The following is a 26,429-nucleotide window of genomic DNA, read 5'->3' as shown; positions in this document are numbered from 1 at the left end:
GAAATATGTATGTTCATTTGATTAAAAAAAATGTAATTTAGAAAATGTCATTATTTTAATCATTGAAGAAATATATTTTGAAAATATGTGGAATTTTTGGTTAAATTGTAATAGTTATGGGTTGAGAAGTGTTTAGTTTTTAGATACAGGGTGTCCAAGTTAAATTTCTTAAAAAAGTTTTTGGTCTGTATTTAAAATACCTAAAGAAAAACATGGGTACTTTTTATCCATTGTAGCAAAAAATTATAACTATTATAAACTAGAATTAGTCAGTGGCGGGCAAAACTGGGCCCGGATAAAATTTTGCTCCATCTTTCTTAACGTCAGATTTTTTGGTTTATTTAAACCAGAATATAAAATAATTCATAAAAGAACCAGATGATTTTTGTGTAAAGTAAAGTTTTCTTTCAAGTTTTGGCCTTAAATAAGTGAAAAAATGTCGTATCAAGAAAAATTAGGCAAAATTTTACTTTTACTCCATTTTGACTTATTTTTAAGCGTTCTATAAATATTGTAATAATCAGTTTCAGGAATTACAAGTTGAAATGTCTTCCGATCCAAATTCATAAGACACTTTTTTTTATCTTGTAAAGTTTGCAAGTAGTTTCATTTAAGCGATGTGGGACATCCTAAATATAATGAAAATAAATCAATAACTTCAATACTTACCCATCGCTTTCGTCAAGTTTGACACTAATTTTATTAAATCATAAGAAATTGCATGTGAAATGCACCTTTTTCCCGATTAATGATACTTACGGCACCTAATTTTGTTGTTTTTTTTTGTCTTGCAAATCTTCAAATTTCTTTTATAAAGGGTGTAACTTATCCGAACGTCTAAAGGCAGATTCTACGTCACAAATTATTAATCGTGTTTAGGTATGAAAGATAATTCGATACATATATATTTAGTATGTTTATTATCTTTTTTATAAAATCACAAAAGTCAACGTACAACTCTAACAATTCACACGAAATTCAATCTAAATTGTGAAATTCTGACTTAACAATTGAAAAAAGTGTCGACTTAATAGTAAGTAATAATAAGAATAAAAAGAACCATTGCAACATTGTTATTAAAATTATTTAAACTTCAACAATTTCTACTTTTTAGTAGCGTAACCCTAAATGTATTTTGAAATTTAAAAGAAAGTACTTCAATCCAATTAATAAAACATTAATTTAAAATAAATAGTTAAATATGATTTTAAAATAAATACTAAACTCTAGAAAAAAAACTGAAATGGATAAAATAAATTAAAAAAAAGCAAACAACATTTACATATAAATAAATACATGTCATCTACATTACTTCTATAGTCGAATCATTAGATAATTGAAAATGAGTATTAAGGAAATAAAGTATACAATTTTTAATTTAACTTTTAGATAATAGAAACGAAAAATACTCATTACTTCTGTTACCAAATGATTATTTATAGGGTTATAATTATGAGAAAAATAACTAAAGTTCTCTTTAAAAAGCTATTTATATGAATAAACCTCAATTAAACAGACAATACGATTTAATAATAACTTGATATGACGTCTAGTTTTTCGGCTATTAAACAATTCCCGTGCCGGTTCCCACACCATCGTTTATACTTCTTGAAGTTCCGACAGACATATCGATAACACAGCGATATGTCAAGCGAAATGTCAAGAAACCTAAACCGACGTAGCAACCAGCCCCGAAATCAATGAATCATAAACAATTGCTTGGCAGCCTGCAAACCGATCTAGTTCTTTTGAAATAAATTCATTTGCCCTTTTTGTAGTTTCCTTTTGTATACACTTGTATTATAATTGTCTTGTACATATAGTTTGCAAATTGAGCACAATACCCTTTAACTTTGCTCGTCCCTTTAGTTTAATAATAATAATAAAAATATAAAAGTCAAAAGTCGAAACAATATCGTAATGTCATGAGAGTACACTTAAAACTTAACGTCTGAAATTATATTGGTTCTGAACTGGTAGGAGATGCAATGGAAGATGAAGGCCGATCAAGGTAATATTCATTAACAGGTGAGACAGATGTTCTACCTAATCTGGATGTTTGAACGTGAGGACTGTATCTAAAAAATATTAAATCGATAACTATGTATTTTTACAGTCTTGTAAATATTTATTATAATTTGGTACTTGTTTCTTACGTCTGATTTATATACGCCAATTATTGATCCTATAGATATGTCAGTTTCAATAAATTAACAGATAAATTAGAGACATTATAACTGACTCTAATTTTTGGGCCAATTTTGGTAACTTTTAGTGACTTTTAATATTTCATAGTACCAATTTTAGTTACATATTACAATTTCCGCATTTGTTTTTATTAAACATTTAAATAAGGTTAAGATTTGTACATGATGCAACAAATGTGAAAATATTGCAAATAGAAATAATAACTGGCTGTAATTTATTAACTGATTTTAGTAACTTTTAGTGATTTTTAATATTTAATAGTACTAATTTTAGATACATATATTCTACAATTTTGACATTTGTGCTTATTAAAAATTTAAATAAGGTTAGGCATGTTAAAAAAAATCATGGGAAAATATTTTTGCAATTGGAGAAATGTAACTGGTTAATTTATTTGTTGATTTTAGTAACTTTTAGTGATTTTTAATATTTAGTAGTATTAATTTTAGTTACATTCTACAATTTTGACATTTGTACTTATTAAATATCAAATAGGGTTAAACCTAGTACTGTTACAATAAACGCGAGTAGTTATTTTTGTATCTAGAACAGAAAATGGTAGTTTTGCGTTCAAGAATGGAAAAATATCCATTCGAGAATGCAAAAGCTTTCACGTTTGAGATGCAAACAATTTTTTTTCGAAAACTGCAATAAAATAAGACAATAACAATTTAATTTATATTTGAAATCGTTTGAATTGTGTATAAATCAAGACAGTTTAGGCTCGGTGACTATCGTAACGATACCAACCTAATAAATAATAAAAATTAGTCGTTTGAAAAAGAAGTGTCAGAATTATACAGGGTGTTAAAAATTTGACTGCCTTAATTTTAACAGATGATATAATACATTAAAATATACAAAAAAACCTTATATGACATAGGTCCTAAACTCAACCATTTCCGAGAAAAAAATTATCAAAATATCCAACTTGATGTACAAAAGTTCGATTAATTAAGGAATATTGATATAACTGCGTGCATAGAATACCATAAAATACAATGTTTAAAATTTTTTTAACTTCTTTATGCTTAATTCTAAAAAATAATTAGCGTTGTAGTAAATTTAAAATTCAATAAAATTCATATCGAGCAATGTGACAACGGCACAGCGGATAACACGAATTTCTAAGCAATTCAACTGGTATCTGGAATTAGGCCGTGTCCGAGTGCTTTTTGCGTACCACTATTTCCTTTAGTTGAGGACATTTGAATTTTTTTCGAACTACACCATCCTTTGAATTCATTGTAGCTAAATGCTCATTTACCATTGGAAGCGGCACAAACTGTTTCACAATTAATCCCCAAAAAATCGTCAAGACAGTACGAGATTGCCTACAATGAATTCAAAGGGTGGTGCAGTTCGAAAAAAATTCAAATGTCCAGTGTCCGAACCGGTATAACTGGCAAATTTCAAACAAAATTAATAAAATTAAACCTTTGACATTATAGTCAGTATATTCCATGTTAAAAAGTACACTGAATGTCAAAAAAATGTAAATACCAGAAAATTTCCAAAACTAATACCATACTTGAAAAGCAAATCAGTTGGATACCGTGCGAAACGAAAGAGGAAATTGAGAGATTTTTACAAGAAGTACCTGATAATAGATTTCTGCAAGAAAAGGTAATTTAAATTAATATAAATCAATTGATTTAACTTTTCAGATCATTTTAATAATTGGCGTTCGTGGAGATTTGAGAAGAGATAAGCTACTAAAAAAAAAGTATAAGAAGACTCACTTTGTCAACTGAAAATTTAATGAAAACGTTGACTTTTGATGACAGTTTTCGAAAAAATATTTTAGCGTAATCAGGAAAAGAGAGTTTGTATGAAATTTTGTGGTTCATATAAAAACAATACATTACTGAAAAATTTTAAAGTACACCAAAATTTATCCTTTTTCATTACGTGTATATTCCTACTATAACTGGATTTTTTTTAAGAATTACAAACTCCATTTAGCACACACAAAGAAATACTTACTTTCTAGATTTAGCAGTTGAGAGCAAGTCATCCAAAGTGTTATCTTCAGAATCAGAATAAATACAAGACGCAGGCCTACCAATTTTCGAACTGTAAGTCTGATAACGATTAGGCACGTTAACGTAATCGTTCAACAGCGACGAGCTCCTGCTGTATTTGTAATCCTTACCGGCGGGTTCCGGTATAGAAGACGTGTAGCTTGATCTACGCGGAGATCTGTAATCGTACGTTCTACGATCTAATGAGCAGTAATCCGTCGGCGACCTATAGCTTAAATCGAGATCTTTGTAGTTGTGGGTAGCGCTGGGTCTCCTTGGCCTCTTTTTCTCGTTGAATCTCGTGTAGAAACTTTTCCTACGGATTCTGTCGATAACGGATTCATTTTCGTCACCCGAATAAACATGACCGTTGGGAGATACAGGCGAAGTTAAGTCGTTCGTGTGGTGGAAATCCGAACACACCGACCACGAGTCGCAACTCAAATAATCCTCGCCGGGCGATAACATCGTCGAACTTTCGTCGGTGGTGAGGGAATTCCGGTTCTCCGCTTTGTTTTCTGTATCTACGGTGTCTATTACTACCAAGGGTTTGGTATTGCAGGGGATTTCGGAGAAGTCTAATTTAAGGCTCTTCCTGTCGGGTCGTTGTTCAGGATTGTTATCGGACACGTTGCCCTTGCTGGAATTTTTGGAGAACTTCGGGGGTTCGGGTAAGTTATCTAGATTTAAGCTACGTCTAAAGGAGTTTACGGGTAGTTTTGATTTAACTTTTGACTCTTTATCTTTTTCATTGTTTAAAACAGTATCACTTTTAGCACCATTGTATACATTTTGGAAATGCTTCACTTTGTCGAGGAGTAAAGAACGAGGCCGCTCCTTTTCCGAGTCGGTTTGCGGAGCTTCGATTTTAGCACTTGAATTCGTTTCTTTAGAATTGACTTTCTTAACATCGTCGTTATTTAAAATCACAGTCTCGTTAGTTTTATCACCTTCTTTTTCGTTACTCTTGTTCTTCCCGTTTTCTTTATTCTTGCTCTTCTTCAAGACCTTCTCTTTTTGTTTGTTGTCTTGCTCCTCGTATTTCTTAAACAACCCCAGAATTTTTGTGACAGATTTTCTAGACGCCTGCAATGGTTTCGAACCGGATGATATGTCTTCGACGGACACAGCTCTCTTTATCAGACCGGATTCTGTGCAGGGTTCTAGGTTTCTCGGCAGACTTTGTTCACGTAACCGCTTTATCGCACTTTCTACAGACGATTTTTTTTCTTGAAGGGCTTTAATTTCCTCAGGATTCTTGTTAGTTGCGTTATTCGTAGAACGGAACTTCTCCAACTTCTTTTCAATGGATTGCAACAACTTATTCTTATGTCCCTTATCCTCTTCATTAATATTCTTGTTTGTTAAGTTTTTATCTTCCTTTGTTTTCTCTTTCGAGTGTCGATTGAAGCCTTTGCGTAACTTAGTTATTTTCGATTCTTTCTCTGGGGACTCTTGCGGTTTCTCTTTCTGTATAAGATCAGACTTTTCTTTGCCTACATTATCCGAAGGGTAGCTTTTAGGTCGCGCGATTCGTGAAACCTTTTCCTTCTTCAATGTAGGAGTCGTATTTTCAGCAGCAGCTTTCACATTTACGTAATCATGCAAAACTTTCGCCGTATTAACGTAATCGTTATTCTGTGCACTTTTCGGGGCGGGTTCTTTAATTTTCGTGTTCGAATTTTGGGGTACCGAGACATTTACGTAATCGTGGATATTTTTAACGTTGTCCTCTAAATTTTTAATACTGTTGGAAATGTTGCTGAGCAAATTCTCGGTTTCTTTCACGGACTCGTCCTTAATTTGATCGGTTAACGGTTGTTGTTCCCTCGAAGCCGATCTTTCCCGGCGGAGGTTTAGTCTACCTTTTCTTTTATCTCTAATCTCCTTGAGCACCTTCTGCGTCTCCATTTCTCTTTCTTTTTTCTCTTTTAAGTAGACATTTTCTTCTTTGGGGGCTTCGAAAAAGTCCGGCCTTAAAAATCGAGACACCCTCCGAGTGGTACTGGACGGTCTTTTTATATCAGTCTTATTAGTGTCTGTCGAACTTGGTATGAAAGACGGTGTAGAATCATAAGATTTGTTCGGTGAATATCTGCTGTAAGAAGAGTCTGAGGAATATTTCGAATAGGGTCGTGAAACCGACGAGTCCGAGAGACCTTTTGAACTACTGTCGATGCTATCCGCCGCGTTTCGGTATGAAGATGACAGGCTTTCCGATAAACTAGATTCGGGGCTTTGTATGTCACATTTGGGGATGTACCCCTTGGGCTCCCTTACTGACAGCGATTTCGTTATTTTAGGTCTGCGAAAAGCGAATTTATTATCGCCTCTAGGTTCAGAACCAATGCTCGATGATCTTATGTTAAATTCGTAAGAAGGCGTATACTCCTCTCGACTGTTTTTAATTGGCAAAAAGGACTTTGGGGATTTTATATTTGATTCTTTTGATCGATTTAATTCGTTCTTCTTTGCACTGTCGTCTCTGCTAATAGAATTACGGTTAGTTTCGAGAGACAGACGTCTCGGTAGGGTCGACGACATTCTCTCTAAAGATTTTATAGACTTTGATGGTTTCACTGACTCATCGGAGGTGCGAGACGATAACGTTCTCTGTAATTTCCTTACTTCAGACGGGGCTAACTGTGAAAGCAACTGTTTTTGAATTCTCCTCGATAAGCCTGGTGTTAAGTATGACAAAGCCAAGGCGTCTTCGTCGGAGAGTTTCAATTTTTTTAAATCGAGGTCTGCTAAATTAAGGTTTTCCTTTTCTGACACATCATCTGAAAGAATATTCTCCTGTGAGTCGTTAGCCTATCTATTTAACGGAAAACTTAGAAGCAATTAAATCGACGTGGTCAAATATTTAATCGCAAATATACTTTTAATTTCTTCCAAGTTTTTAGGGCAAAAGAATGATTACATGCTTTAACAAACTTGCAAAAAAATATGTGTCGGACCTACCTTAACATGTTAGTGAATTTTTGGCACAAAACATCTGCTGCAGCTTGAAAGAAAAACACAAAACGACAAAAATTAGTAGAAATTAAAAAAAAAATAAATAAAAACGAGAATGCACTGCTCATGCGAAAGGACTCGGATTAGATCAAGTGACTGAGAATGGGGAATAGTATAAGAGTAAGAAACTTTTTGTTTTTTTCTTGGAATGCACCATAAGTACAACTTTCTGTTACGTTAAATGATTTGCCGATAACATTTTTGTTATTTATACATAAATAAATTTTCAATACAATTTTTTATTACTAAATCAGCGGCATACTTAAGGGAGAGCTAGAGATCTCTTTCACTTTTCTCGCTTGAATTTAGTTTTGAATTATCACAATTACGATATAATATTTCAGTCTTACAGTTTCCAATTTTCGAAATTTCACAACATATTACTGTTTAAATAAATTAGTAAATACTTTTTCGGATTAGGACCCCCCACCTTTAAATATTTCATTAATTTATTATAGGGCGCGATCGATTTAAAGATCATTAATCGTAGCTATAATAAATTTCATTTTCTATGTTCCTTTTTTTGTAAAATATCAGGCAATTTGCTTTATAAACGAGTAGAATAGGAAATGGTATATTTTTCATATTTGCCTGCAGTCCATATTTGTCTAAAAGTTGAATTAGTGCCCACACAAAGAAAATGATAGGAATAAATGAAGAAATCGGGATGATGTGTTACATTAAACCACACAAATTGATTGTTGCATTAACCACATTGAAATTCTATATATATATATTGGTTACGTTATAAAAATAAATTTAACAAAAGTTCAAGGACAATAAACAAAACAACAACAAAAGTACGATAATAATAAAATCAGGATATACAGGGACCCGAGATTTTCAGGCAGTGACAATAATATAAAAAAGTTGAAATACACAGATACGCAAACATTTTCGAGATGTAAGGTGACGAAAATTCTCTTTTTTGTCATCCTTATCTGTTTTACTTGTTTTTTAAATATAATCCATACAAATCTGTTATGTTGAACAGTATTTTGGAGTCTGACGAAATGTACTAATTGAAGTAACAAATTTTTAGAAATCAGTCTCTCTAGCCGCACAAAAAATTTTTCTTCTTTTGAGAAATGATTACTTCTATGTTCGATTCTGTAACGTTTTGATCTCGTGAATTTTTTTGTATCTCATGGTTAGCGTTTCTGTGACACAAAAAGCAAAAAATCGAACTTCTACAATTAATTTGTCATGTTTAAAACCTAAAATGAAGATAATCGCAATCAAAAAGTGTCAGGCGTTTCGTAGATAAAAAAATAGAATTACAATAATATCGGTCAGCTTATTTTTTTGTTTGACATTCTCCGTTAGCTTTGAATATAGTCATGTGTCAAAAATAAAGTTATCCTTATTCACAAAGCCCTAAATAGGTCAGCTATAAATTGTTTAAAAACTTTCTTTATAGAAAATCGCTCGTTTACGAGAACGACATCTTTAAATCACGATCACATTTTTCTGTAAAACTTTAATGATCTAAAAATATAATGATACTTTATCACCCTTATCTCAAAAATGAACTATCGCCTGTATAAGAAATCATTAATTTTTTACATAAATTTGAGAAAAAAGATATACGATAAAGTAATAAAAATACTAAAATAAATGGCTGATGCAACAATTACATCAATATAAAATAAAAATAACTAAGAACTACATTTTGACCTTCCAAACAAATGATCCACCTTAACGACAAACTAATTGTAAATGATTTCGTTTAAAGAATTTCTTAAAAGGGTTCTAAGATCATTCGTTGTAAGATCGATAAATATAACAAATTCTAATGATGAGAAATGTTAACAAATGACCAATTGCATAATTAGTATGCACCACCAAACTCGATAAATAATTTCGATAGTGATTATTTTTAAAAATATTTTACATATGAGAGTATATTCGCAAGACCAAAGGGTAGGCGAATATATTCGTATTTCAGATAATTTTTTCAGACGTCACTCCGATCATCGAGCGATCAAACGTCTCATTTCTTTGTATCGACATCCGAATAGAATCTTTCTACAATTAAGCTAGAGTGCAGCAATTGGTCAATTGGTAGAATGAAATGTGGGATGAATTAGTTGTGCATGCAGCCTACCGAGTCTGTGTCGTAGCAGGTAGCCAGCAGGCAGTTAGTGGGTATCCTTCTGTGTGGCTCGTCCGCAGGGCACATGCACCGTAACACGCACTCGCGCTGCAACCACACAACACCGTCACGGCCATGCTCAAAGATGCCCATATTCCGCATATCCTGATGTATTTTCTCTGTATTATCTTAGCTACGACGCTCATTTTCCAAGATTTTTTTGAAAATCTAGTCTTGGAACTCAGTTCTCTATAATTCTCCAATGAGCTCATTAAGTTACCAGACCAGTAAATAATAATTCGAAAGAAGTAGACTCAAGCGATTTGTTGCAAACAGGGTGTAACTAAGGTGCTTGGTACCGATTAAAGAAAATAGTTCTACCAAATATGTATCTAGTAGCGCTTCATTTTCAAATTAATTTTTAATAACGAGAAAAAAAATTAAAGCAAATACATGATTTGTTAAGAGTGTCCATAGCAAATAGGCAACCGGCAATACATTTTTATAGATTTTATTACACAGTTTATCTAAATATGAATTAATGCAGAAATAACAGACTTTCCCCCATTTTAACACAGATTTTCTATGAAATGGACTTAGTTTGAAACTTAAATAACTTTTTGGTGTAAAGAAATTTGTAATTTACAATGCCGTTGTTCAAAAAAGGTTCAATATTTTGAACTATATGTCGAAAACGAAACGTTTCTGGACACATATTTATAGTAACTTTTTTTATTAATTTGTAGATCTTATCGAATAATAAGTCAACTACATAGCCAAGTATTTCAGGTACACCCTGTATATATTATCTAGTAGCTTACGATCCCATAATTTGAACTGAAAATTGTCTTTGGTAACCTTAAATATGTTACATTCCTTATATTTTAGAAAAATTTATATATAGCCGATCTATCAGCGCTCCTCAATAAATTGTCTTATGTGGGTTTTACAGACCGTGCATAAAATTACCACTTTCGGCAATCGCACTTTCCAAATTTAAAGGTATTTTATGTGTTCTGGGTAGATTTAAACGACAAAATTAGTAATCTTTTGTACAAGTAACACAGACTTTTATCAAAGGCGGTACGCTCAGGGAATTAGAAACAAAAACATCTCATTCGGTACATACTTGTGGTGGGCACACTGCGAATTATCGCTCCTGCTTAAAAGTCCCTGTCTAAAACAAAATACCGAAATGCCCTTTGACTCCCAATCGGTCCTAAATAATTAAAAAACATGTCACTGAAAAATGCCGAAAAGCTCGGACGGTTTTATAACATCGAAAATCATTTTCGTTTAGTTCTCATTTTCCTTCTAGTAAATATAGAATCAGCCAACTATTAGTCACCGAGATTATTATTAAATTATTTACAACACATTGTTCATGTTATCTATAACCAGTCGTTAAACACAAAAGCGGTGCTGATTTTCGCGGTCCACCTACTATACGTTTGAAATGTATGGGCCCTTCGAACAGTTACACTATGCCACAAAAAAAGAAAAGTGGACTGGGGTGTGGGTTGAGTCATAGATGATTCCCGGATTAGTTCCCTTTTGACCCTAGGATCAAGAAATTGCTCTAAAAAGTGGTTTGCGAGGAGTCAGTGATTGAAAAAACATTTGAATTCATGATCTCGTTGCACCATAACCCAATAACCCTAACCCCATGACCCTATAGTTAAGATATTAAAGTGTTACAACATGACTACATACTCAGTTCCCGGTTTTGTAGTTTTACAGCCTCGCACACCCCAAGTTATAGGGTTATGAGGATTGAGGGTTATGAGATTTTGAAGCTATGGGGTTATAGGGTTATGGTGCAACAAGATCATGAATTCAAATGTTTTTTCAATCACTGCCTACTCAAGTCAGTTATAAATCTCAAAAACCGCTTTCAAGATGAGTTTCCTGACATTAGGGTTAGGGTTCTGATATTGGACTCGGATACAGCAGGCCAATACACTGTGGAATATATTGGTCTGGCACACGGCCAAGCTCAATTTTTTTTTGATGCTGTGGTAGAGAAAGAACGAAAAACTCTAATTAAACCGTCTTTGTCATATCAACTGTTTGAAATTGTCTCTTTTCTTAAGAAAATACAACTTTTCATCCAGGAGTTATTGGAGGTAAAAAAATGTACCCAATATTGACTTTATTTTCGATATAACGACGGTTGGAAATTAATTTCTCTAAAACGAACGCTTGGAATTACTTGAAATTTTAACGAGTGCGATTTTGGATAAACAAACACCAATCGGTTGTTGAGTTATCGAAAAAATGTAACATAATATGTTGGTTATTATTATGGGAACTAAAATATTTGTACATAAATAAATAATAGCTTTATTAAAAAAATATATGAAACTCATGAAAAATATATGAAACTATCAGAAAAGCAAAGCCGAGCAAACAATTTGAAGGAAGCGGAACACATTTGTAACAGACGACGTCAGCATTTCGAAAAGAATTGGCGATTTTGGGAAACTTAAATACAAAACTTCTTATTTATCAACAGAAAATTATATTCTAAGCCATAACGATGTTTAGAAATTGCTGAAATAATCGTGTTTATAAGTCGCACCGCTTATTATTATACGACCAGGGCAGTTTTGCGTCAATTCGAAACGTATAGTATAGGTGGTGAGCTTTAGAACTGTTTTAAGCATAAGAGAAGCCTCGGCTGATACTTTTTCGAGCAAATTTAAATAAGAGAATATATTGAGGAGGCAAGGCAACACATACACATACAAATACTAATACATAAAAAATAGTTCAGGGATTCCGTTGAAAAAAAAATATTTGTTTTGTATTTTTCCAAATAATTTAAATTTAAGAGTCAAAACGTATACATGAAAAGTATAACATTTATTGAAATTGATACAGTAAAACAGTTTTTTATTACGAATTAATATTTCCTAAATTCTCAGTCTCAAATGGTTTATTTTTGCTAATTTTGCAAAAAAATGTAGCGCTGTAGTACTATTTTAAAATATGTAATTTACCAAATATGCATGATCGTATGTATATACGACCCTTTTCGATCAATATTTACCATTAATTAACAAAATATACAGGGTGATTCAGAACTTATCCAAAAAAAAAAATGTTGGATGGACAGGGGACTCTTACAAATACAATTTTGTAAAGAAAAAATCAAAAAGGGCAGTTCGAAAATGATTTTAAAATACACTTCTACACGACACTGAAACTGGTCCACTGTAAAACCTGACCTTGTACAATGTGACCGGCATGGAAGCAAAGTGTGATAAAAACGGACAAAACTTGAAAGAATTTCGCAAGAAAAGAAATAAATAGAATTTTATAGCACCTATTTTATATCAGCAAATTCAACTGCTTTTACATAATTGTTATTACTAATTATTAATTAATGAAATTAATTTGTGTTTTTAAATAACAAAATAATTTGACATACCCGATGTTACAACAACTGTTAAAAATTTTATCCACCGACGTGTAAACACATTTGGATCCATCTTACTCAGTTTCTACGAACTAACAGAAATGTGGTCTTGCTTCACCATAACACAAATGCTTCACCATAAATTAAAACGATATCCATCAACTCCGAGTTGCTATACATGCAAACCATTTTTGACACTAACTACTAGAAAACTATTGTAAACACTATCGCAACGACGATTGTCAAATCGGATTTCAGTATTCGGAGTCGCTGAGGCCACATAGCTCTCCACGAGTATTGCAAATGATGCTAGCAACTACAGTTGTCCAACTATGTAATAGTTGAATGTACTACAACTTCAATAATTTTTTTCTCGGAAACGATAAGGATTTTACAAAAATTTTTTTTACGATATTGACTTCATTTCTCATGCCGCATCTATTCCCAAATTTTTTTGGATAAGTTGTGAATCACCCTGTATATTTCCAACTCTTGTGATAAACAGTTCTAATAAAAAACCATTTTAATGCATAAGTTTGATTCACGAAAAAAAAAATTATGTAAGTTGGTAAGTGTAACATACATAAGGTTATAGTAATTTTGTCTATAAATATAAAACACGTTTTGATAGTTTTTAACCTCTTATACGAGAACAACAAAAATTCATCAATAACTCAATCTTTTCGGAAAATGTGAAAACTGAGATTTTTAGAAAATTGGACGGTCGTCCGGAAATAACCCTTCACGGTCATTTAAAAGATAATTATTTAATATGGTTAGTAAGTTATGTCTGTTTAGTAAGTTAATCTGTTATTTCATTGACGAAATTATAAACTGACAATGCTTTAGAAATACATCAAAATATGCTGATATTTATTTTAATAATTAACAACTACCGTACAACAAGGCGTTCCGGGATGATTTTTAAGAAACTGTTATTATATCCTTTAACGCCGGCTAAAAAGTTAAGGTTAAGGCAACCGAGTAAAAATTTCTACTTTCTGTATTAAATATTATCACGATTAGAATTTGAATTCAGTATGTTAATATTCATATACTTTAGACATGCATACAGGACGCTACATCTAAAGAGACCTGTCTTGTAACCCGAACTATGCTTATCAAATTCATAAATTTATTAAATGTTTTCTTGATTCACACTTTGATGAACCTTGTAAAATGATTTTATCAATATAGTTACGTATAAGTCAAATGCATAGAGGAAATCAATTCTTACAGCTGCTGTACTGGGTATTTTTCGTCTGTCGTAAATATTATGTTCTCTGTGTGTAGTATTCGAACGTGTGTGGTCGATCGTGAATAATTTCGACTGTCAAACTCTAATCGTGACGGTATAAGTTGAAAACAAAAAAAATAGTAATAGAAAGGGTGCTTTGAAAAAACAAATCATAGCTATAAGAAAATTACGGCAGCCTTCTTGTACGGTGAGCATTTACCATCTTAACATTACTGTCTTAAAAATGTAAAATTCCAAAATACAAAAACCTCAAAGGGGGGAAAAAATGGGTTTCAAAAAAGTGGTATAGAAAAAATTTCCTAAGTTCTACAACGAGCAAAAAAATAACATAGAACTACGACACAATATACTAGAGACATAGTAAATACAGACGTTTTAGACAAAAAAAAAAAATCTGTACCACAACACAAAACTACTAGAAAAAGGGATATGAAATGTGGCAATTACCTCCCGTCGGGCGCTGTCCGCTGGAATTTGTATTCTTAAAGACGCTGTCGATGTCCGACGCCAAGTCTCGACTCACGCTCCTCCTCCAAGGCACGCCGAAGCTGCTGCCTGTAGAGCTGTTCGTGATGACGGGCCTGTCGCGGCTGAGCATTCTGCCTAGGGACGAATGCCTGAAAATTAAAAAATGCTGCAATCCGAATTTGTTGTGTTTCCGATCGGTGAGTGTAACTAAATAACTAAACTACAACTACCGTGTAGTACTAATGCGTTTAATGTTTGCTATATCGTAACATCAGTGCTATTTCTACCATGTTCCACGTTTCAGTGGTTTTCCACCAATGGCAGCACACTAACTTTTGACAGATGCCAATTGAATGACATTTCTTAAAAGCTGACAAACGTCAAATATCTGTCAATATGTTTACAATTTGTTTTCAAATTTACAAATTAATGTATTTTAAAACAATTAGTGCTTTGTTTTCCGCTGTGAAGGTAAAAAAAAACAGAGTTAGAGTACAATTTTCTAAAAGATCTGATGGTATATGAAACATTGGTGGATTAGGTATAGTATTAAACTTGAAGTAACAAAATACATATATTTTTTGTAAATTAAATTAGATAAGTACTATTGAAATTAATATATTCTTAAACAGTTGCAATGTCCAAATCAAATGTCAGTTATTGACATTTAACATGACATTTGTGTATTCAGATAATAACAATCTTAGAGCATATACTAGGCAGCGTCCCAGAGTCCGAGAGGGTAGCGGAGGTTGTAGAGAGAGAGAGGTATAGGAGGGTATATGCTATATCTCTCTAGCAGCATGCGATTGGTTCTGCAGTGAACAGCTGCTTCTGTCGTTGACAGGGGGAGATGACGGCAGCCCATCGCATGCTGCTAGAGAGAGATAACAAATACTCTTCTATACCCCTCTCTCCCTCTCTATAACCTCCGCTACACTCGCGGCCACTGCGATGCTGCCTCCAGGAGTATATGCTTTAAGGTAACAACGAAGTCGCCATATTACATATTTGTCGCGGCAACGAAGTAAATAATTAAGAATCCTTTATCAAATTTCGACTTGTATGACAGATTACAAAAAAAAGTTGTCTGTACTATGGTCGCTTTATCATTCGATTCCAACGAAGTAAACAACTGCAAACAACCACATCAAAGAAGAAAAGGATGAATTTACGAACGTGGAAATAATTAATATTTCAAATAAAAAAGAAACAAATTGCAACAAGGTTAAATAATAAATGACACGTATAAAATGAAAATCATACAATATAATGTCTGATTCTGTACTTATCAACGGTCATTCTTTGATGGGTTTACTGTTCGATCCGTTTTGACCAATAATTGTGCAGTGTTACATGTATTTTGATCTTTGTTTACTTCATCGGAATATGTAAAGTGACAGTAGTTTACTTGATAATCCTTTAATATTCTCTGTGCTAGTCACAAAATTTAATGTATATCTCCATTTTCCCCAGTCTTGCATGTGATTATTGTGCGTTATCTATTCGGCGGTTCGTCGCTACTGAACTACTCTACTATTTACTACCCAACACTGAACTTACATAATTTTTTTTATTTCTCTTCTATACGTTATTATGCACTGAGTGCTTGGAAAAAAGTAGACAATTATACATTATTATCTATACCAGGGGTCGGCAAGTAATTTTGGGTGGGGTCTGGATACTTTTGAAAATTTTTAACGAGGTCCAAAAAAAAATTCATATTATTTTTTTTATTTTAATTTGGACTCAAATTTAATCTGCTTACTAACCATTAAGAACTCACACACTCACACAATTGTAAAATACTAGAAAAAATAATAAGATTGGCACTTAAACGTAAAAAACATTTTTTAAATAATTTATTTGAGTAATTTATACTTTCAAAAAATTTTTGGCGGTCCAGTATTTTACCTTCCGCGGTCCGGATCTGGACCGCGGTCCGCCAGTTGCCGACCCTTGATCTATACCGTGTCGAGTTCTTGGCAAAAATAATAAAATTTGTGTTTTATTCATTTTCATCACAGAACGATTGCGACAAATCGAATATATGAAACGTTCAAGTTGTTACCTTGTCAAAGGATGCTCCATCCTGTTCCAGAAATTTGTTCCGGTGTCGAAATGGCTTAGTAGACGACTGCTAGGAAACCCAGGTCTTACTCCATCGTCGACGTTCAGCCTCTGCGTGAGATCCCGCACCTGAAACTCCACCCGTGAAAAATCTCCCCTTTCCGTGTTAGAACGAACTCACCCTCGATAAAAGCGTAGAGAACAAGTTTTCCGCAGTTAATAACTCAAAGCCTTCATCGTCGTCCTCCTCGCCCGAACTCACGGAATCATTGTGCTCCAGGGTACTCCTCTTGGGACGGGTACTCCTGTTTAATTCCAACGTTAGCTTTCGTGTAGGAAATTAATCCGGGGGCGATACGTACCTAAGTCGATGCATGTGGAAAGCGCTCTTAGAATCTTCGTTGTCGCTGTCCTTGCCTATGGAGCCGTGACGGTGTAGGGTAGAGAACGGGGACGATTCGTCCTCTGAATCTCTGTCGCTGAAGAGGGAACTGAAAGTAAACGAAAACTTTTTCGTTTGTTTATTCGATTACTTAAAAATATTCACAAGTTTATAAATTCGATGATGATGATGAATGAAATTGGTTATTTAGGATGCAAAAAATCTGAATTAGAGGTAATTCCGAATTTGGACTCACCCCATTTTCCTATTTCTTCCGAACCTCGACTTACTCCTATTCGTCATGGTACTAGTAGTACTGGCGGTATCGCTGGGTTCCAAACTGCCAGCCCTCGGCGTCACGTAGCCTCCTCCTTCCACCGCGATGGGTATTATATATTCACGGGGTGACTTCTTTATAGGCTCGCCGGTGGAACCGGCGGTTTCGCTGTCAGATTCTTGGGTAGACTGCCTCGACAGGCTGTTTCTAAAGAGACACAGAGTTTATATAACGGCTTTCGAGAGGCCACCTCGAGTTACCTTTGTGAGCTGTTCGATATCTGAGTTTGAAAAGCTTTCGGTGTCGGCGGTTTTGTGGGAGGCGACTGAACTTCTTCGCGGTTACCCTCTTCGAAAGCTATTGGTATCATTCGTTCCTTGGAAGAACGTTTTTGTAGTTTGTCGGCTTCTGTGGCACTTGATCTGTGCAGAAATTAAATAATATATCAGGGGAGTTATAACAGACTTTGAGACATGTGGCTTGTTAGACCAGGAAAATTAGCAAAAAATAAAGAGAAACTTGAAAAAAGTCCTATCCGCGATATTATTGTAAAATCGTCTAAAGGAACATAATACAAGACATCTCTCATGTCGTGAGTCAAAAAATTTTAATAGCTAAATTTTTTCTATTTAAACAAATAAGTGAGGAAAACAGTTTTTTCACTTTTCAGGGAAACTATCAATTTTAGCGAAAAGTGACTCGCAGACAGCTTGTAGGGAATAAAATTATCTGACTTGTTAAATTAAAATCGGTTAATAAACAAAAAAGTTATTGCAAAAAAACAAGAAAAGTGCCCATTTTTTAATTTGTTTATAACTATCGCATTTATTGTTAAAATTTTATAAAACCTATGACAAGTTGAGGGTTTTGTCATACTTTAAAAGTGTGCCAAAAGTGGGCGCTGTAGGTGCAATAGTTTTCGCACAATTCAATTTGTTTATAACGGAGGCTCCAAAAGTTATTAACTTTAAGCCTCTGTACAGGCGTTAATTTTCAACCAAACATGATTCTGAAAGCGTCATTGTAATCTTAAAGACGTAATTAAGCGACCTACCAAATATATCACCATTTTTTTGACATTGACATTCTCAAATTGTGCATTAAAAAACCGTGCGTTTTTCGCTTATAAACAATTTGAATAAAATTGTTGCTATTTATGCTACCTCACCGAAAATAGATACAGCTGGCAAAAAAAATCAAATTTAAAAAAAAAATCACCCTCTACGACCAACAGGAGCCAAGATAAGATTTTTTTTTTAAATCGTAGCACAATTGTTTATAAACATTAAGACTTGAATTTTTCGCAAAATAAAGTTTATGACGTAAACTACAATTTCCCGTAGATTGCATTGAAAAATGTGGAAAATTAACGACTCACGAGTCCTTTAAAGAGAAGGTATTTGCTAAGTAAAATGTCCGGCGTGGTGGTGGGGGAAGCTCGTTCAAGCGAGTCGCGCGCCAGAAAAGTGAAATCCAAAGTTCAAATTGATGCGCGCTGTAAAATTTTGCAATATCTCGGCTTCTATTCATCATAGAAACTTCTTTTTTTTTTTAAACTGGGGTAGCTCGAAGAAGAAATAACAATGGGCATATTTACGAATTCGTAGAATAGCCCTGAACCCCAGAAAAAATGCATCTTTTATACTGAATTTTTTTTAATTTGCAAAAATGTCACAAAAGTTATTGTTAAACGAAATATTAATTAAAATTTCAATTTCGGAATTTTTTTTACTATTATTAAATAAATGAATGAAAACAATAATTTTTAAATGAACGATACGATCATTTATTTATTTAATACTAATAAAAAAAAATCCGAAATTGAAATTTTCGTTTAACAATCATTTTTGTAACATTTTTGTAAATTAAAAAAAATTTAAGTAGAAAAGATGCATTTTTTCTGGGGTTCAGGCCTATTCTACGAATTCGTAAATATGCCCCATTGTTATTTTTTTGTCGAGCTACCCCAGTTTTAAAAAAAATAAGTTTCTACGATGAATAGAAGTAGAGATATTGCAAAATTTACAGCGCGCATCAATTTGAACTTTGGAATTAACTTCTCTCGCGTGCGCGACCTCTTGGACGAGCTTCCCCCACCACCACGCTGCCGGCCGCCGGACAGTTTACTTAGCGAGTACCTTCTCTTTCAAGGGCTCGTGAGTCATTAATTTTCCACATTTTTCAATGCAATTCACGGGAAATCGTAGTTTACGTCATAAACTGTATTTCGCAAAAAATTCAAGTCTTAATATTTATAAACAATTGCGTTACGATTTAAAAAAAAAATTCTTATCTTGGCTCCTATTGGTCGTTGAGGGTACTTTTTTAATTTTAACACTGTATTTTTTTGCCAGCTACCAATTGCATCTATTTTCGGTGAGATAGCATAAATAGCAACAATGTTATTCAAATTGTTTATAAGCGAAAAACGCACGGGTTTTTAATGCACAATTTGAGAATGTCAATGTCAAAAAAACGGTGATATTTTTGATAGGTCGCTTAATTACGTCTTTAAGATTACAATGACGCTTTCAGAATCATGTTTGGTTGAAAATTTACGCCTGTACAGAGGCTTAAAGTTAATACCTTTTGGAACCTCCCCTATAAACAAATAGAATTGTGCGAAAACTATTGCACCTACAGCGCCTACTTTTGGCACACTTTTGAAGTATGACAAAACCCTCAACTTGTCATAGGTTTTATAAAATTTTAACAACAAATGCGATAGTTATAAACAAATTTTGAAGATAATTTTACTCCCTACAGTCTGTCTGTGAGTCACTTTTCGCTAAAATTGATGGTTTTCCCTGCAAAGTGAAAAAACTGTTTTCCTCACTCATTCGTTTAAATAGAAAAGTTAGCTAATAAAATTTTTTGACTCGGGAGATGAGAGATGTCTTGTATTATGTTCTTTTAGACAATTTTACAATAATCTCGCGGATAGGAATTTTTTCGAGTAAAAATTTTATTTACTTGGCCTATGTAGTATGTGTGTTTTTATTGATTCTGAAGGTTATATCATAAACAATTTGATAATTTAAAAGTTGATAATAGCCTAGTTCTGTTACAAGTCAAGCCCAAACTCTAAATATTACAAAGATCCCTCAATTTCGGTGGAAATCTACGTCAAGGAAATTAAAACGAGTACACGTTTTACAGGTGAAAATTCTAACTTACCTCGCAGCTGCGGCTACGGGAACTATGACCTCGCTCCTTTGCGTAGGACCCGCCTGAACGTTATGAGCCATTTCAGTCTTAAATCCCATCGTCGTGGGTTTAGGCATAGGGAAATTCAGTTGTATTTCAGCTTTAGTCTTCTTCCTCGGCAGAGTGGCGGATTTGAAGGTGATCTCCGCCGAGGAGGTCTTACTCTCCTCGACAGGCGGCTCCGGCTGATCCAAGACCTGTTTGACCTCCGGTTTGTCGAACACGGGCTTCACGAACGGTTTCTGTCCCCCGGAGGGCGACGATATCATAGGGATATTGCCGGAAGCCGAACGACCGCTCGTCCCGAACGGTACGGGAGGCTTCCTCACGCAAGGTCTGGATTTCGACTTCCTCGTTCCCTCTTTCTCTAAGGCACTTGAGATAATACTTACGGCGTTTTTGACGCGTTCTTTCATTTCGCCCTCGTCAGTCTTTTTAGTTTCGGGTTTGGTGTCCTTGTCGGTTCGGTCTTTCACGACGGCTTCCTCTTCGGCTTTCTTATCGAGCGAGTTCTTTTTGGACAAGGCGCCCTTTAATCGTGGCGGTGAAGTGGAGGTCAAGCTGGCCTTTCGTTCGAACTCCTTCTTGTAACCGTCCACGCTCACGCCGGGGATTATCACTTTCTTTGGCTTCTCGATAAGCATCGGTTTGCTTTCCGGCGGGGCCATCATGTTCTGGAATTTCTCCGCCGCCTCGAATATCCTTGATTTCCTTCTCTCTATGGGCTTAGTTGGAGTTTCAGCTTCCTCTTCCTTCTTGTCAGGTTCCTTTTCTTTAGGTTTTTCTTCGGGTTGAGGCGCCGGTGTTTCCGACTTGACGTTTTCATTTTTATCTGCCAAGACTTTTTTCTTGACGACCTTCTTTTTGACTGGCTTGGCTTCGGCTTTTTCTTCCTTTTCCAAAGGTTTTTGAACTTCTTTGGCGGTTTTTCCTATGTTCTCTTTATCGACGTTCGAAGCGACATTCTCTTGGCTCGGTATCTCGCTAATACCTTCCAAAATTTTATTACTAACGCTGGTCGACAGAGTTTTCTTAAGTTTGGATTGTTTCTTTTTCTCGGACTCTTCTATGATCTCCGAACATGCAGCGCCTTGTAGCGACGGATCGACGGTCACTTCCGTCTGTTCGACATCCATTTCCCTCGACAACGTCTGGGTTAAACTTTTGTTCAAGGGTACCGCTTCGCTCATACTGGCATCCTCCGTCGATACGTCTTTCACCGCACCATGTACCGTTATATCTGCGACCGTGGTCTCCTTCACTATCTTTTCTTTTCTTTTGTCGAGGTTCGCTCTGTCGGTGCTCACTGTCGTTTCCAGTTTTCTCTTAGGAGTTACTTTATCTTCGTTGATCAAGTCTATAATTCTCCTTTCGGCCGGATGACCCAACTCCATCAAACTACCAACGGATTGGGATCTCGCCGGCGCCATCGGCTCGATCTTAGCGTCTTCATCTCCCGTTACCATGAGTTTATCGCTTTCCAGCTGTGGAGCTGGAGGCGCCAAAGACAGCAACACGTCTAACCTCACCGGTGTCTGATTGGCTAGCTCTTCCGATATATCCAAACAGCTGTCGTTGTATCCCTCGTTGACCCACCAGTGGGTGCAAATCTTTTCTATACCAGCGCGGTTCTTAGGATTTACCGTTAACATCTCCCTTATTAAAGGAGAAGCGGCTGAAATTAAACAATTTAAACTTGAAGCGTATAAATGACAGATTAAACTTACGGCTGGGTTTGGTGGGTTCGAAATAATCTCCCTGGGATATCTGCTTGACCAGCCTTTTGAAGTTGCTTCCGTCGAAAGGCATAGCACCGTAAACGAGCGTGTAAAGAAGGACGCCCAAGGACCAACAATCTACCTCCGGTCCGTGGTAGGGGGTTCCCTTGACTATTTCTGGGGAGGCGTACAATGGGGATCCACAAAACGTGTTTAATAATCGTTGGTCATCGAAAACGTTGGAAAGACCAAAATCCGCTATCTGAAAACGAACAAAAATGCATTACGCTCGAGATTGAAGATTAAAAGAAATATGTTACCTTTGCATTATTATTCTCATCTAGTAATATGTTCTCTAACTTTAAATCACGGTGACATATTTTGTGTTTGTGGCAGTAATAACATGCCGTAGCGATCTGTCGAAATATGCGTCTTGCTTCCTCTTCGTCCAGTACTTTCCTCTCCGATAAATAATCGTATAATTCCCCGCCTGCGGCGTATTCCATAACTAGTACCATTTTTTCTCTATTTTCAAACACTGAAATATGAAATTTTAGCTGGTTTTACTTAAATTCAAATCAGTGAATTACCTTCATAAATATGAATGATATTTGGATGTTGTACAGAAGACATAATTTGAATCTCTCTACGAATTCTGATTAAATCTGCATCAGACTCTATTTTTGATTTTTTTATTGTTTTTATTGCTACTTCTTGACCAGTCTCTTTGTTTATTCCTAATTGTACTTTGCCGAATGTACCCTGTCCCAGTTTCTTTATAATATCAAACCTGTAAAGAAATTCTCCAACTTCATACAAATTATTTGACGAAAAATATTTATCAACTCAAATACCTGCCAAGTTTTACTTTAAAGTACATTTTTGTCACCCTACCTTTGTCTTAATTTCTTTTTATGATTATGTTGTTTCACGCTGCCAGTATTTTCTATACCGCCCATGATATTGTTTATTGCCTCTCCGACCACCATTTTGAATCTGCAATTAACCAAAACGTTATTTTATAAGTTAGGCACTTCATAATGCTCTATTTTTGAGCATTATCTCGAGCGTAAGAGTAACAGTTTGTCATTGTTCATTGTAAACGAACCATTAATGTCGGTGAAGTTAAGATTTAGGCAATTTTTATTTGATAGTATCAGCCATGAAATGTTGGTTGCCTATGTTCGGCGGTCACATGGCTTGTAATAATTTATGAAGGATCATTTTACTTACGAAAGACTGTTTCATCAAGTAGCCTATGTATGGAAATAAATATTAATAGAACAAAACTATATATCTACGTATAAAGCTATATTCAAGCTTCTAGAAAAACATTTTTTTAAATTGTTTGAAGTATATGTATACTCCAGATATTTTCTAGGGCAAGGGTCGGCAACTGGCGGACCGCGGTCCAGATCCGGACCGCGGAAGGTAAAATACTGGACCGCCAAAAATTTTTTGAAAGTATAAATTACTCAAATAAATTATTTAAAAAATGTTTTTTTACGTTTAAGTGCCAATCTTATCATTTTTTCTAGTATTTTACAATTGTGTGAGTGTGTGAGTTCTTAATGGTTAGTAAGCAGATTTTTGAGTCCAAATTAAAATATGTAAAAAGATATGAATTTTTTTTTTTGACCTCGTTAAAAATTTTCAAAAGTATCCGGACCCCACCTAAAATTACTTGCCGACCCTTGTTTTAGGGTTTAAAAGAAGTATACCGAGACAACAATACTAATGGTAGATAATTTAAGTGAAACACCCTATATATTTACTTTGCTTCACTTGATACCCATCATAAATATTTAACTAAATCTGTAAGTCAAATCAATAAAGTATTGTGAACAAATTTGGTTTAAACATATTTCACCTTTAGAATGTTTCAGATAGTCTCGATTCTATAACACACTTGCAGTGTTCTTGTAGAATTCCTAATTATTTACTTAATATAAAAATAGGTTTTCAGGTTCATACAATGTATGCAAATTGACTTGTTTATGCGAACTTGAGCGAGTAAATCTTTTATGTATCTGTTTTTCTAAGGCAGCTCACAAACGGTGCATGTAACCAAACATGGTACAAAAGAAACATTAATAAGTTTTACAATTGTTACTTATCGTAACTATTACTTCTCTCAGACATAATTCCGTTGTGAGAGTATTTTTCAAACAGCAATTACACCTACAAGTATTTAAAGCTTACACTACCGTTATTTTATTATTTTGTGATACAAGAGAATTGATTTAAAGAAATATTTCTTAATAGATTTAAATTAAATATTTGTACAATTATTTTAAATCTAACAAATGTTGTAATTTTTATTGATGTAATTTTCGGTAAACCTAAAGATTGTTTTTAACATAAATAAATTGGTAATTATTGTGAATTACATACCTCGACAGACAACTAACTAGACATTATACAAATATCTCGACAAATACATACAAGTGAAGTAAATTATACCAAATTATCAAAACAATAAAGACACTTCATAAAATATAAAGTTATTTTATTCGCTTGTTGTATACCGGTAAATGATTAAGGTAAAAATAAATAATGAATATTTAATTCTAATAAATTCTAGTAAAAATTATTCAAATAGACAGTTTTTATATTTACCCACATCTATTTATAAATGATTAAATAGAGCGTCAGGGTAAAGAAACTATTTTAAAGTTTATTTATTTATTTGGCTATTAAAATATTAATATGAAAAAACTAACGTATATGAGCTTAACATCAATCAATTTTCTATTCCTTAGAGATGCTCAAGTGCCTACAAGTTCAAATTAATTTCATACAACGATTTCATATCTACAAAATTTTTATCCTCACACACATTCGAAAAGTACTAGAATTAGACAGCAAAGAATTATAAAATATCATCAAAATCTCAAAGAAAATTTAAAATTCGCTTACATTTCACAAATACAATATAAAATGTGTACCTACTCCAATTCTAAATCGTTATAGCCTGATGATATCTAGCTGAATTGTGTTGATAAAATTATTTTAATTAATACGTGTTTACTGGGTAATATTTGCAATGAAATGTAGGAGTACAGGCTATAAAATCAAAATTATTAAAATGTGATAGGAGATAAAGATGTGAGTACACATATAAATTAAAGGCAGCGACATTAGATCTATTTTAAGAACTTGGTAGGTTTGAATACTTTGGTTATTTTTATACAACAAAGTTAGCCCATCCTTGTTTATCTTTAATCTTTAACAAAATTATTCACTATTAAATGACCTGAGGGATAATCCACTTCATGTATCAAAATTAAATTCATATTTTTTTTAACAATGTTACTATTTAATTTTTAAATATGTTACCTTTATTTATAAATGTTTTTCATTTGCCTTGAATCATTTTCTTGGAATGTGGATTTTAAGAGCTTAGCAAAATAAAACTTGTTTCTAAATTATCACATTCATCATTCATTTACGTTTTTGATGTACTTGAAAATACAAAGACCATTATAAAGCAATTTTAATTTTGTGTTATGTTGTTAGGAAGTAAGTAGTGGTGTAAGTTTGAGAAAATAGTCAAGAATGAATTGAGGACGTCCATTTAGGTTGATAACTACTTTCAGTTTCAGCATTGAATTTTAACAAATACTTGTTACTATAAAAGGCAAACTTTACTAAGTACTCTTAGAACAGAACGGATGAATAATAATCCAGAGTCGCAACCAACGATCGTATTTTCTCTTGTGGTGTCGAATATGTGTGGGCGATTCCAACTCCCAACATTATCAGTAGGAAAGTAGCAAAACCGACGTGCAATTTCAATTGCAAAAGCGTTGATTGAATTTTTCAACAATTCTGAAAGTTTTTGCGTCGATTAATTATTTCGGGTCATTCAATTCGAACTCCTAAAATTAATTAGGTACTCTGGGTTCAATAAGAGCCAAAATGTCTTCTAATCTAACCTAATTATAACCCTCTCGAAAATATGTGATTTTGACATTTCATGGCATCCATTCGCCGTAAAGATATGAAAAGATAATTGATAAGAATCTGTCAAATCCGACATAAACAAGTATCTCAATTATATCCACTTACCCGTTCTTAATTAATTTAATATCCACCCAAAAATAAAAGTCGGCTGATGATCACTACACTATTATTATAAACATTAAAACTACAGAAACACTTTTATTGTAAGAAACACTTGCTATTAACTTATGCTTCACCTTCAAATTATCATTATCACTGGTGAGAGATTTTTATTAACATTTTAAAGCGACAGAAATGTCTACTAGCCGCCATGTTTC

At 34.0% G+C, this 26,429-nt stretch overlaps 1 protein-coding gene across 1 annotated transcript; it reads right to left on the bottom strand.

Moving 5' to 3' along the window:
- Positions 1-1,224: 1,224 nt before the first annotated feature.
- LOC108915487 lies at positions 1,225-26,429 on the bottom strand. The gene is made up of 14 exons (XM_018721528.1): positions 26,218-26,429; positions 23,041-23,142; positions 22,737-22,936; positions 22,467-22,684; positions 22,156-22,408; positions 20,399-22,103; positions 17,482-17,643; positions 17,201-17,428; positions 16,925-17,053; positions 16,744-16,867; positions 16,564-16,691; positions 14,472-14,641; positions 4,195-7,015; positions 1,225-2,078 (listed from the first exon to the last, which is right to left on the bottom strand). Exons 2-14 carry the CDS (start codon positions 23,133-23,135, stop codon positions 1,958-1,960), a joined length of 6,354 nt encoding a protein of 2,117 aa, XP_018577044.1. The 5' UTR covers positions 23,136-23,142; positions 26,218-26,429; the 3' UTR covers positions 1,225-1,957.

This window comes from Anoplophora glabripennis, unplaced genomic scaffold (genome assembly GCF_000390285.2).
Source record: "Anoplophora glabripennis isolate ALB-LARVAE unplaced genomic scaffold, Agla_2.0 scaffold938, whole genome shotgun sequence".
NCBI classification, from domain to species: domain Eukaryota; kingdom Metazoa; phylum Arthropoda; class Insecta; order Coleoptera; family Cerambycidae; genus Anoplophora; species Anoplophora glabripennis.
This window is presented reverse-complemented; position numbering and strand designations above follow the sequence as displayed.

What these genes read in the sequence shown, in the direction of transcription:
- LOC108915487 (XM_018721528.1), bottom strand. Translation starts at nt 23,135, where the DNA reads ATGGTGGTCGGAGAGGCAATAAACAATATCATGGGCGGTATAGAAAAT. An exon ending in ATGAGAATAATAATGCAAAG is followed by an intron (nt 22,409 to 22,466) that starts GTAACATATTTC and finishes GTTCGTTTTCAG; the next exon opens with ATAGCGGATTTTGGTCTTTC. An exon ending in ATGGAGCATCCTTTGACAAG is followed by an intron (nt 14,642 to 16,563) that starts GTAACAACTTGA and finishes TTTAATTTTCAG; the next exon opens with GCATTCGTCCCTAGGCAGAA.